This window comes from Paralichthys olivaceus, chromosome 23, assembly GCF_024713975.1.
Source record: "Paralichthys olivaceus isolate ysfri-2021 chromosome 23, ASM2471397v2, whole genome shotgun sequence".
In the NCBI taxonomy this organism is placed as follows: Eukaryota; Metazoa; Chordata; class Actinopteri; order Pleuronectiformes; family Paralichthyidae; genus Paralichthys; species Paralichthys olivaceus.
Genome location: NC_091115.1, coordinates 6,095,196 through 6,107,833, shown reverse-complemented (window position 1 = coordinate 6,107,833; position 12,638 = coordinate 6,095,196). Strand labels below are relative to the sequence as shown.

The 12,638-nt window shown below is 42.2% G+C and overlaps 1 protein-coding gene across 9 annotated transcripts in view; it reads left to right on the top strand.

The window, feature by feature from the left end:
* Positions 1-7,546, top strand: part of pcloa (piccolo presynaptic cytomatrix protein a) — a 55,663-nt gene extending 48,117 nt beyond the window's left edge. For 7 of the 9 annotated variants that reach the window (XM_069519561.1, XM_069519557.1, XM_069519556.1 and 4 more), the window contains 6 exons: positions 645-833; positions 1,843-1,984; positions 2,117-2,178; positions 3,009-3,143; positions 4,143-4,288; positions 4,451-7,546. In XM_069519561.1, coding sequence (XP_069375662.1) covers positions 645-833; positions 1,843-1,984; positions 2,117-2,178; positions 3,009-3,143; positions 4,143-4,288; positions 4,451-4,594 — 818 coding nt within the window. In that variant the 3' untranslated portion in view covers positions 4,595-7,546. The remainder of the gene's footprint in view (positions 1-644; positions 834-1,842; positions 1,985-2,116; positions 2,179-3,008; positions 3,144-4,142; positions 4,289-4,450) is intronic. The other 2 variants (XM_069519562.1, XM_069519559.1) reach the window with 1 other exon arrangement.
* Positions 7,547-12,638: the final 5,092 nt, after the last annotated feature.

Here is a 12,638-nt window from a genome sequence, read left to right as displayed (position 1 = left end):
TAATCTCAAGGAACAAATCAGTAAATCTGTCACTTAATGTCGAATCAATGTGTCGTCCCCAGCTCGATTAAATGAGCAGATATTTATGACCAAATATAAACGTTATTGCTACAAGTTCAGTTAGTGAGTAGGTGGACAGGTAGCGTTTGGTTTGGATTGATTCATCCAACCAATTAAAACTGAAGAAAGTCGCGATCCCAACCCCCTCCTCAAAATATCATTAACCTCTTTTACTATTTTGATTTTCTATTTTGGATTTTTGTTTTTTTTATTTTCTGTTTATCAATAATCAATAACCAGCTTTTCTGAAGCTCCTCCACTGAGATGGCTGAGCATGCAGTCCGCTAACTTCCCCCCCCCAACCTGACCCACAATGCAACTCAGTCGATGCTGCACACCCCGCCCCCTTCATGACATGCAGGAGGGGCGAATGTGCACCTGCACACTGTGGCTGCATGTGATTGACAGTCAAGCTGGTTGCCATGGTGAAGATAAACTGCTCTCTGAATCTCCATCTCGCTCCTCCTCCTCCTCCCCCTCCTTCCATCTTGAACTTCGACCCCCATGACCTTTGTCTCCTGGCGTTGACCCCCCCCCCTCCCCCCTCCCGACACCTGACCTGCGCCTGCGAAAAAAACAAACAGGCCAAAGAGGCCGCCTCTCACTGAGGCACCAGAGACACAGCGTAGTGGGCGTGCTCACCATTCAGAGAGCCCAGTCCGATTGGCTGCCCGCCCTGCCGTCGGCCGTGTCTGCCACAGGGGGCCGAGCGGACGGCCGACACCTGACCCTCAGGAAAGCCATGTCAGAAGAGAGGCCGCAGAGCACCGGAGGTGAGCGTTTGCCCCACGAGTCTCCTCTCTGTCGTGTGACTGAAGCACTGATGGAGCAAAGGAGGGAGAGAGTGAGAGAAAGAGAGGATGCAATGCTACTAACGCACACCTGCAGAAAGAGAGAGAGAGGGGGGGGGGTCTTTAAAGCTAATGAGAGAGACAGGAAGTCAGAGAGAGAGAGAGATTCGCACTCACTCACACCACGTCACCAGAGATTCATGCAGCGAGGCACACTTCCTTCACGGCCACCGACACAGTTCACTAATACCAGGAAACGAATGTCTCAGTCTTGTGGTGTGATTCACCGAGAGTTAACATCTGCTGCGTCACGACTCCCCCGCTGCTTCATTGAACTGGTATCAGTGAGCTCGTGGCCTGAAGGAAAGAAAAAGAAAAATGTGTCTGCATGGATCTTGTTCTGCACCACATCCACACATGTCATTCATACTCTCCTCTCACACGACCTGATCAGCTGTTAATCCTAAACATGTTGTGTTTAAAAAGATCCTTTAAACTCTTCTTGATATGAAGCTGTAATCATGTGATCTTAACTTTTTTATGTAAACCAGCGCAGACTAAGATATTAGATGGATTTAAATAGTTCATATAATAAACTAACAACGTCACTAGGGTCTACGTGCCTCTTGTGTGGTCTTGCATAAACATATCTGTGTGATATCTCTCTGGATTTGTTTGTGTGTCTCACGTTGAAGCTTTATATGTGGATGATTACCGTCTTGTCTTCGTCTAAGAGAAAGACACATTGTTCGTCCATATGCTTCCTGCTAGTCTTCAGTGTTTGTGTGCAATTCATTACAATTCAGTTCTGTGAGCATTAAAAGTTGAATACGGTGAATTTTAGCCTCTGCAGATATTAACTGATGCTTCTTGGCCCCAGCTTTTTACTTCCCTGGAGGTGGCAGAGGTGCAACTCTGTTTTTTTTTTCTTTCTCCTTCCTGTCTTTTGTCCTTGTCTTGTCGTGATGGATGCGGTCGTATCTCTGCACAGCTCGTTCAAGCTACAGATCCGGCGACGCCCCGGTCACAGCGGCCTCGCTGGACAGCGGCCTGAGTGGCAGCGCCTACAGCTTATTGGACGAAGAGGCGGAGTCAAATGAGGTGGACAGTGCCATCTTCCAGGTGCCCCGATTGTGAGTCCGCAAAGACTTTTACTTCAAATTTATATTATATATGAATGTTTAGATGATGCTTAACCTTTCAAACCTTCGATGCAAATTAAACCTTTTGTATAATTTCTCTGATTTTGTTCCTTGTCATTTCAGTGGAAAGATTCCAAACGGCACTGACCCGATGAAATCTTCTCTGGGACACGGTGATGCTGAAGGTGTGTGTTCAAGTTTCTGGTAAATTCGGTGAACCATTCATTCATTTATCAAATCGTTAAATATATATTCTTTTTTTAATAAATAGAAATACATTTTTCTTTGTATGTATAATCTACTTTTATTACAAGTAGATTATAAAAGTCCTGAATAATCCTTATTTTGTATCTAGACCCATTTACAGGTTATTTTCATCATTATGTCTTGTCTAATTTTCCTGACCGCTCCCTCCTGCCTGTGACGCTGTGACTCATGTTACTGTGACTAATGCAGAGGAGCACAAATTACCTTAAAGAGCTAGAAAGACCCGAGGTTCGCTATCGCTCTCCTTACAGCAACGACTGGAGCTCAGTAAAACACACACACGGATTAACACGTTTACACTCATCTGCACTCTTCCTTCATCTCCCTATCATTTTATCATCTGCTCTCCGGCTCTTTGTGTGTGTCTCTGTAACACACACACACACACACACAGGCTTCCCTGACGGAGTTCTTGTTGACCCAGCTTTAAAAACTGTCACGTCCGCTCAGTTGCCACGGCAACTACAGGTCAGGCAGAGCTGCTCATAACTTCTCCTCATCCTTGTTAAACAAATAAAAGCAGTCGCTTGCAGGCCATGTTTTTATTACTCATCATGTCAGTGCACTAAGTGTCCAGTAGAGGGCGGTCTCAGAGCAGCAAAGGAAAACACAAATTGATGGAATCTGTCTAGTGATGAAACAAATCCCATCCATCCTCTATACTGCTTCAATCTGTATAACGTGATGTGTGTGTGTGTGTGTGTGTGTGTGTGTGTGTGTGTGTGTGTGTGTGTGTGTGTATAATCAGGTAAATCCCAGGTAATGGGTGAGATAAAGATCGCTCTGAAGAAGGAAATGAAGACGGAGGGGGAGCACCTGGTCCTTGAGATTCTTCAATGTCGTAACATCACCTACAAGTTCAAGAGTCCAGACCACCTGCCTGGTAACAGATGAGCAGACGTTTTATCGAACACACACAGAAACTGACCTGGTTGACGTAACAAACAGCAAACTCAGATTTATTACCTCCTGGTGTCACTTACTTTTCCCCCGAACGTCTCTTCACGGTCTTCACAGATACTTTTACATGATTCTGTATCATTTTTTATATTTGACAGCTGGGAAACCCACACAAACACGGCGGGATTGGCATCTGACATACCATCACATCTTTGCCAGGTTTTTTTTCTCGGTGCTGTGACACACGTGTTGCGTCAGTGTTTCCAGCCAACATTAGGAATATATTAACTGACTTCATAATATTTCATAATACAGAATGTATGTGCACGGATACAGAAACCATTAAGACGAGGGTCGCTCACACGTGAACACATAACTGAAAATCAGCATTTAATGATAGTATGATTATCACTATAATTACTGTAGGAATGGAAACAGCAGCACCTTGAACTGTGGTGGTAACTGAGCAGTGATATCTTTATACTAGATGTGAAGCCACCTTTATAAATACTGGACGTGTGTGTCGCAGTCAAATCACACTTCTCTTCCACCTCCCCCTCGTCATATTTACATCCTGGTATCCAGGCTTCCTGCTGCTTGTTTGATTTTCCCTCTGGGATCTGCACACAAATCTTTATTCCTATTCACAGTCTATGTTTGTTCTGCAGTAAAAATCTGCCTCATCAACCTTTAACGTTAACACTTCAGTATGTTTTAATATTTAATATCTGGTGATGTCCCCTGTACTTGTTACGGTTATTGGATCTTTGGTGTTTTCCTTTCTGCTCATTCTTTGGAGTTACAGCGCATTTGTCGCCCTCCAGTGGCCGGCTGCAGGAAAACATGAAATGTGATCTAATAGTAATAACTAAAATCCAGCTTCTCTGTTATCATGTAGGCAGTATTTATTTCAAACACTATGAACAAGTTAGATAACTTAACATAAATGTGTGTGTGTGTGTGTGTGTGTGTCCTCCCACAGATCTTTACGTGAAGCTCTACGTGGTGAACATCGCCACCCAGAAACGGATCATCAAGAAAAAGACCAGAGTGTGTCGTCACGACCGTGAACCATCTTTCAACGAAACCTTCCGCTTCTGTATGAACCCCACCGGACACTCGCTACAGGTACTCCCACCCCTCAGTAGCTCACGCTTACAAAATGATGATAGCTACATACAGTATTTCAATTCTAAGACTTTCAGATAATCACCCGGCTAGCTTCTTATTTATTTATTTGTATTATTCCAACCATATGTAACCTGGTGGTCGTGTTACTTTCTGGTCCAGCTGTTCCTCGTGTCCAACGGTGGCAAGTTTATGAAGAAGACCCTGATCGGGGAGGCCTACGTTTGGCTGGACAAAGTCGACCTCCGCAAGCGAGTGGTGAGCTGGCACAAGCTGCTCGCCAGCACCGCCCAGATCCACTCGTAGAAAAAGGATGAAACAAGACCTGAGGAGGTTTCTGACATGTAGGGACACCTCGGTCCGGACACTGATCCACTCTAGTTTGAGGGGGAGTTTGTGCGTACGGTGAAAAAGGGGTAAAATATTTCTTTGTAAGTCTTTAGCTTGAGTTCAGGTGGGTGACAAAAGATTTCTGGTGATGATCTCTGAGAGGAGAAGAAGAATTTACGCGTTTACAGGACATGAACACGTTTACAGGACGTACATGGTATACAGTAGTGGAGCCAGGGCCGAGAGGAAGTGTTGAGTTCAGAGGTCAGGTGCGGAATCAACCAGGTATTACACTCTTTCATTCACACACACATGCACACAATTTTGCACATAATCATTCACACAGCTGAGAAATCTTTGAATCATTTAAACAGATACAGGGAATGGACACACTTGCAGATTGTAATTTTATTTATGATCTTTATCCACAAAAAGTTTTTTCCCCTCATCATCGTCTTTATTATTATGATGTGCAGAGTTTTATTGATTTACAAAAAGAGCATTTTTGAGAACGATAAATTGAAGACTCCCCCGACGGAGGCCTCGTATTTATTTTTGTATTATGAGATTAGCATAGAAGCTCTATCATTTGTCTTCTCCACGATTATTTTCAATTGTATCCTGGGAAGGAAGCATAGTATATTTTATAACACACTACCTATCACTCCGGTTTAAGAGAGAAAAAAAAGAATCGCAGCAAGCATGTTTTTGGATTTATTAACAAAAGCATTTAATAATTGTCCCCCCACATTTTCCCACCTTTAATATATTATTTGATAAATGATAAATATTATTATATATCAGATTGGACACTATATATTGTGCGCATGACTCTATCTATTGGTATGCACAGAAAAAAATCACCTCTAAGGTTCACTTTGTAAATAGTGAAGTGTCATAGCTGGAAATGAATATAACATATTTAGATATATAGATATCTTTATCACAGACAATCGAGTCTTAATGATTGTGACATAGAGCTTTTATTTATCCATGACGCCCCTTAGAATGTGACGTTTACCGTTTTGAGATTCGAGCGTTTCTCGTCTTTTGTTCGTGAGATCCAAGCACATCGCAAATCTTGTACGAGTCAACTCAACGACGCACGCTTTCTGTGGTATTTTGCACTTTTTCCCGCTTAGAATGTAAAACCTGTCGAGATATTCGTTCTTTTTTTCGAGGTGAGGAAGTAGAGAGGTGAGGGAGAAAAAACAAGGGATGACAACACGAGGAAATGCCGCAAACTATCCTTGGAAAAAAAACCAAACATCACTATTATCATTCTTAGAATCGACAATGCTATGACAGTAGCATGTCCGATGTGTCGTCCAAGCTTTTCTGTGTGTTGTCTCGATATTACCGACTACACGTCAAACCGTGATGTTGCGTCTTCTGATATTTATCACGTCCTGGGGAAGGTCGTCGTGTGTCTGGAAGTCAAGAAGCAGCTCAGCGGGTTCATTTGACATTCTCACTCAAACTCAGCAGCGAAGCGACACTTGATATCTGAGTGATTTCTATGCAACGTCTACTGTGTGAAGGTGGTAACTGCATCTTGACTTTCCAGAAGTGTGACACTTTTTGGGGAGAGGAAACAAACTGTTTTTTCTTTTTTTTTTGCACTGCTGTGTTTTCACATCCGTTGAATGGTTACTGCTTTAATATGTTTTCTTTTTATTTAATTTCACATATTGTTTTGTATCGCCGTACAAATCTTGTGTATCGTGTATTGCCTGTGAGACTATTTCATATGTTGTATTATATTTGTTTACAGTACATATCAGGTGTACATAAAAAATAATGTTGAGAGTTTTGTTTTTATACACAATGTAGTGCTTGTTTACAACGTTTAGAGGGCCTGAAACTCAGAGAAACAACATTTATGCCCTTGTGCACGATCACACACTCACAAATGGAGATCCCCACGTTGAGATCCTCAATTTCACTTAGTTGCGAATCAAAATATGAAAAAAATAACATTGCTAATCAAACGATTTCCATCTTTCTACGTGATTCTCCCCAGTACGTGTTTGAGAAAGGACATGAAATCACAACATTAGTAGTTTTGAGGTCACTATGGTGTTATTTCTCTTTTCTTATTTTTATATCCATGTGCTTGTTTGTGCAGCGTCCTCACGCCAAGTCCATGCATGTCACCGGTTCTGACGCATATCCCTTCGTTAAAGTGTCGTCCGTCTAAAGATATCAACTTTAAAATCTAGCTACACACACAAAGAATCGCACACACGCGCTCACACTCAAACACACAGATGCCATCTCTCTATTTCCAACCTTGTAAATACATAGCTTTTTATACTGGGGTTTGAGGGAGCAATAGGTCTTTTAGCAGACGTATTAAAAAAGAAAGGTGTGTGATCATAGAAGTAACAGGACGTTGTTTTTCTCTTGATCAGTGTACAGTGGGCAGACTGAGAAATGACCTGACGTCTGTCTATACGGACAAACTTTGACCCGAACCCTTTACACCAAAACACTGAAGGTTTACCAGAGTCTAACGACACGGACTATCGTCTATCTTAACAGCTCAAGTAGTTGCAGGAGAATTTAAATGTGCTCACACTGGATGTTGCATGTTTCGTTGGTGGTTCATACTATTTTTGTGTCCAGATATTACTAAAGAAGAAAAAAAACAAATGAGGTAGAGAGAAAGAGATATAGAACAAAAATGTTATGGGGGGGGGAGAACTATGAAGAAAACGTATATTAAAATTATCAATGATGTATGCTGACTGTACAAAGATTATGCTTGTAAAACCTGTCTGGTTTTTCACTTGTAAGTAAACAGAAAAAAAAATCTAATGTCATGGTTTTGTGATTGTATACAGGAGGTATTGATAAATTATGCAAATTGTGCTGTAAAAATGGCTGTTGCCCCATGTCTAAATATTAAATATCAGTACAAATGAAGTGTTGTTGTGTTTTCACATACTGTGTATTTTCTTTATTAGAGTCATTATTACGTTTAAAACTGAAGAGTCATCGCAGCTGGTTTGCAGATGAAGTGATACCAATGAAGTACCAGAATCTGACCACAAGATGGTAGCATTTGTTTTTGGTTGTCAAACAAATGAAAGGAAATACTTGGTACATTTGATGTTTTACGAATATAAAGAAGGTTGTTTATTGTGCTGGTGCTGATTGTGTTGGTTTTCAGGATCTTTAAGAATATCCTTTAGATCATCGAGGTCTTTTGGAAGGTTCAAGCAGTGTTGGAGGTTTAACTGGTCATTTAAGAAATCCCCAAAAGTCCACAGATTGATTGGACCTGGACTGTGTGGGTGTGTATGGTGTGTTTGATTGACAGCTCCCCTCTCCTGTGACATGGCTCTATCTTACCTCCCGGAGAGAAGAGAAACTCCCAGTAAGAGGTAAGATGTGAATTCTATAAGATCAAACCTGCTTGTGTTTCTAACTGCTCTGGTTACAATAGGCCTAATTCTTTTTACATTAACAATGGCTCTCTTCCATCCGAGTCCCTGTAAGTCAACACGAAATTGTGCATTTTATAACTGTTCTGAATATTTCACAGTTTGTCCAAGTTCTTTTAATGGTTGACGTTGAATGGATTTAATGGTCAGACACTCATTTCACACTATTTACAAGGCCTTCACTGACACGAAGCCATGTTGTCCTTCACCACATGATCTCATGGGGCCAATGCTGAGGGGGGATGCCAGCATTTATAACATTCTACCAGCAGGGGGAGTGAGACACTTTTTTTACATAGTTACCCAATGATGTTTCTCCTGCGGATTTCTACTTTTGGACCTGTTGTACCCCACTGTGTGTGTGTGTGTGTGTGTGTGTGTGTGTGTGTGTGGGTGTGTGTGTTCTGTAGAAATAAAATAGATAAGAAATACAGTAAAGTATTAAAAGGTCTGTAATAAAAGATGAACTTGAATTAATACAATATTTAGTCTCTATATAACTAAACTTCAACCACTGCTGTGTAGATTCTCATCAAACAATTTGTTATGTGAGGCCTGATGAGGACCAGCGGGGGGACTTCCTCATGTTGATGATCTAATCATCTTTCTTTTGCATTAACCATAAACAGACGCCATAAACGCCTGGGGTAGCCTCATGTGGATCTGTGAGCAGCAGCGGCGTCTGTATTTTTAAACAGGGAAACGTTTTAAATATAGACGAGGGCTGGAAAGTTTGACATGTGACTGTTTTCAGAAATTCAAAGACTTATCACACAAAATTAAAGACACAAAATTATTCACAGTTGCTGTCCAGACTAGTTCAATGTATGCTTTTCTCTCTGTTCCCAGTGTCCATGTAAAGGTAAGCTAACATGCTAGGAGACAGAGTCAAGCCAGGCTGTGTTTTGATGGACAACATGCTTTTGAAATCATTTGGAGCCGGAGTCAGTGTAGTAATAATTGAATTATTCAGTTTGGCCCATGTCCCATTTGGTGACATGGAGGAGGCACAGTTTATGACCTATAGTGCAGCCAGCCCCCAGGGTGCAATCGAGCCACTTTGGCTTGACCTTTTGGGAGATGTCATGTTGACGATCTGTATTGTACTGTCTGCGGTCTGAAGGTAAAGAAAATATTTTGTATCTTTAAAGTACTGTAAAGTAATGTCTGAGAAGTAGCTGTTTGTGTAACTCTAGATATTGTTGTGTTCATGTGAGCAGGATGTTAATGGCTTGGTTGACTTTGCATGTGCTTCCACTTGAAAACACTCAGTTTGATCACAGTTTGCCAGACTCTCGTTTAATATTCCCTGTGTTATGTCTCTTATTCGCCCTCTCCATCCCTCTGCAATAAACTCTCCCTCTGTTCTCCCTCTCAGTTTTTCTCTGATGGATCCCTCAGATCCTTCACTTCTGAGGGTGTTTGTTCCCGTTTTTTGGCTTCAAAGATGTGGCCTGCATCAGACAGGGGCCTGGAAACGTGCCGCTGTCACCCTGTGTCTGTGATTCACTCAGCTGTGAGGCTGATCAAGATGGATGAGGAAAGAATGAGAGCTGGCGAGGCCACACCAGGTGACGTTGCTGGATGTATCATCTTATTGAAGGTTAGACGTGGGTCACACATCCATCAACCATGGCTTTCTCTCCAAAGAGTCAACTGAGATATGGAACATAGTGAACATTATAGCTACATTATCAGAATGTTAGTCATTGTGCATAGTAGCATGCTTTTCTTCACATTTAGCCTAAAGCCAACCTGTGTCCAAACACAAGCTGTTACCCAATTCAATGGAAGATTTCCTATTCCTATCGCATCACCAGCTTGTTGCTGTTGCATTGTTGGCTACTTTGACCAGCTGCACTTACTTTAGCTCCACCCAGAAGCTCACTCATTACCTTGGTCACCTCCATGATGGGTTTGCCCCACCTGTTGAATCCTCATTGCTCTAGAATGGAAGGATAGATTTGTTGGCCACATTTGAAGGTGACTTTGAACTGGGGCCACCTAGTAACACTGTTGTTACGCAATCTGCCTTCAAATGCAGGCCCCTGAATTGAAATACAGCTACTAGCATGGCTGCTTTCTTGCGTTACAGAATATTTAGCTTTTTGGTTCAACTGGTAAAATACTAGAGGTACCAAACTATTTGACATCCCGAAAAAATCAGAGATATGTAGAAAAGTAGGGCATCTGGACTTTGATTTAATATCCAGATCCTTTTTCCTGTTTCCTGTCTTGGTCTAAAATGGACATCTGGAACTGTCCACAGATAAGGACACTCAACACTAACCAGTGACTAATATCTCTGTCTTGACATGAGATGCAGCCAGAAGCTAAGAACATAAACGTGAGCCTGGAAAATGTCAAAAGACAAAGCTTTGGATCAAGATGTTTGGGAAGTGTGGTTACAGACGATGCAGACAGACCCACCTGTTACATATGAGACTTTACTACGATACAGTGGTTAAACCAGGGACCATACTTTGTATCTTGTCACCTCTCACAGAAGCGAAAATATAATTTTATAGGAAGTAAACAAGATTTTCTACGTAAAAAAAATTGACCATGACAGCAAGACCCTTCAAGTCCAATCACCTCAAATGCCCCCTGCAGCCGACTTGCTGTCACTGGATGCCCGTTTCACCCTGAGGCCCCCATCCTTTGCTGGGCCATAACTTCTCCTCCTGACAGAATAGCTTTCACTAATAGTAATGTGATCAGTCAGTGCACAGAGGGGACTGAGGCTGCCCCTGTCCCGAGTGAGACATCATATCACACACACACTCGCCATCACTCCTCTTTCACTGAGTCAACTAGACGCAACCATGGCTACCAAAACCACGGAGGGGAGTGTGGTGCGAGAAAACATTTGTGGGGTTTTTGTGTGTGTGGTGACCTACAAGAGCCAAGTGTGTCATGGCTGACAGCGACGACGATGTCCAACACGAGCTAGCTTAGACATACGCTCAATATTGATCTAAAGACATTAAGAAGACATGATCTAAATCACGTTCAAATCTCCTGTCAGGATTTGTTTCCATCCAGCATCATGTTCCATGTCTCCTCTCTATTAAGAAGTTGGATCTGACAATGAAGACTGTATCCACTCCGGCTTATGTGGAGATGAAACACATGTCCTGTCATCTCTGCCAGGAAGACACTGTGCAGGGACGACGCTGTGATTAAGATTTTAACTTGGAAATCATTTGTTGCCAGGGTAATGCACTCACCCGCCCAGGGGAAGAGTGATTACAGTATAATGCATGGATGTAGTTTCTTGAACTTTCCTCTTGAGTGACGGCTCAGCAGTTTCTGCATGAGAGGATGTGACAGTGACAGGAGTCAGATTTGACAGATGCATCGTCGTATCATGTGAATTGGACTGCTCTCAATGTGCTTACAACATTCGTTTTGCTCCACTGATAAGTAAATGGCTGTAAACTTAAAAATAATCATAAATGCAGGAGTTGGCGAAAAGAAAACAGCGAGTGTCGTCTTTACTTGACTTGAAAGTCTAATTTGATGTGGAAAAATGGCCAAGGCAGAATTTCGAATGGCATTTGAATAAAATGCAGACACTTTTTGCCCCGTAAAGATGTTTTAATGAGCTGCTGCATGAAAAATTAATTTTTAAATTATTTTAGGCCCTACGTCTTCATCTCTGCTTATCAGAGTTTAACTCAACACTAGATACAGGGTGTTATAGTTTCTCAGTGGAGAGTAAACAGTAAAAACGATGTGGTGTAAATGACAAGCCGAAAAGTGTGTGTTTAAAATTTAAAGTAAAATCTCACAAACTGTTTTTTTATTTTCCCAGCAGCTTAATTCGTTTGGTTTTGTGTCCTCTTTGTTAAACTGAGTATTAATTCTCTCCTGTTCGTCCCTCTCTGTGCCGCTCCCAGCATGAGACAACACTTTATGATGTGCACTCACTGGTTGGGAAAACAACAGCCTTGTGGCTCGGCTGCGAGGAGCCGGCGTGGAGACGGCGATGAGGTTGCCAGGCGACGGTGGCCGTGGCAATTCCCTGTGCAGGTGGGTGGGGTGGGGAGCTGGTGATAGAGGCCACACCTGCTGCCAGCCACACACACACACACACACACACACACACACACACACAGATTCTTAACTCACACAGAAACAACCTTTACATCAACCCTCCCTGTCGCTTCCTGTTACACGGACACTTGCACTCTTTGATTTCACCTCTGCTGCTGCTCTTTTCTGGACACATGACCCAAAGTAAACTGCACCTTAGTGGTCAACAGGTTCAAACCAAAGCGCAGTGAACTGGACAAGTGAGAAACACATAACCTTTGTGTGACGGCCCTGAATCTAAAATTGTGTTGTCTTTGTGAAAGGTCCAGTATTCACTCTCCTTTAAACTCTGGTAATCTCAATTTACTCTAATGTTTTATCTTTAGTTGCCCAAAAGCTTCTCTGTGCTCAAAGTTGAGATGGTAACTTTGTAAAGGTTACACACAGAGGTTTAAAGTTTAGCTGTTAAATCAAAAACATAATGAGCTGAAAGACAGCGACGCGTGACTGCAGAGTTGAGGGATAGTTATCGA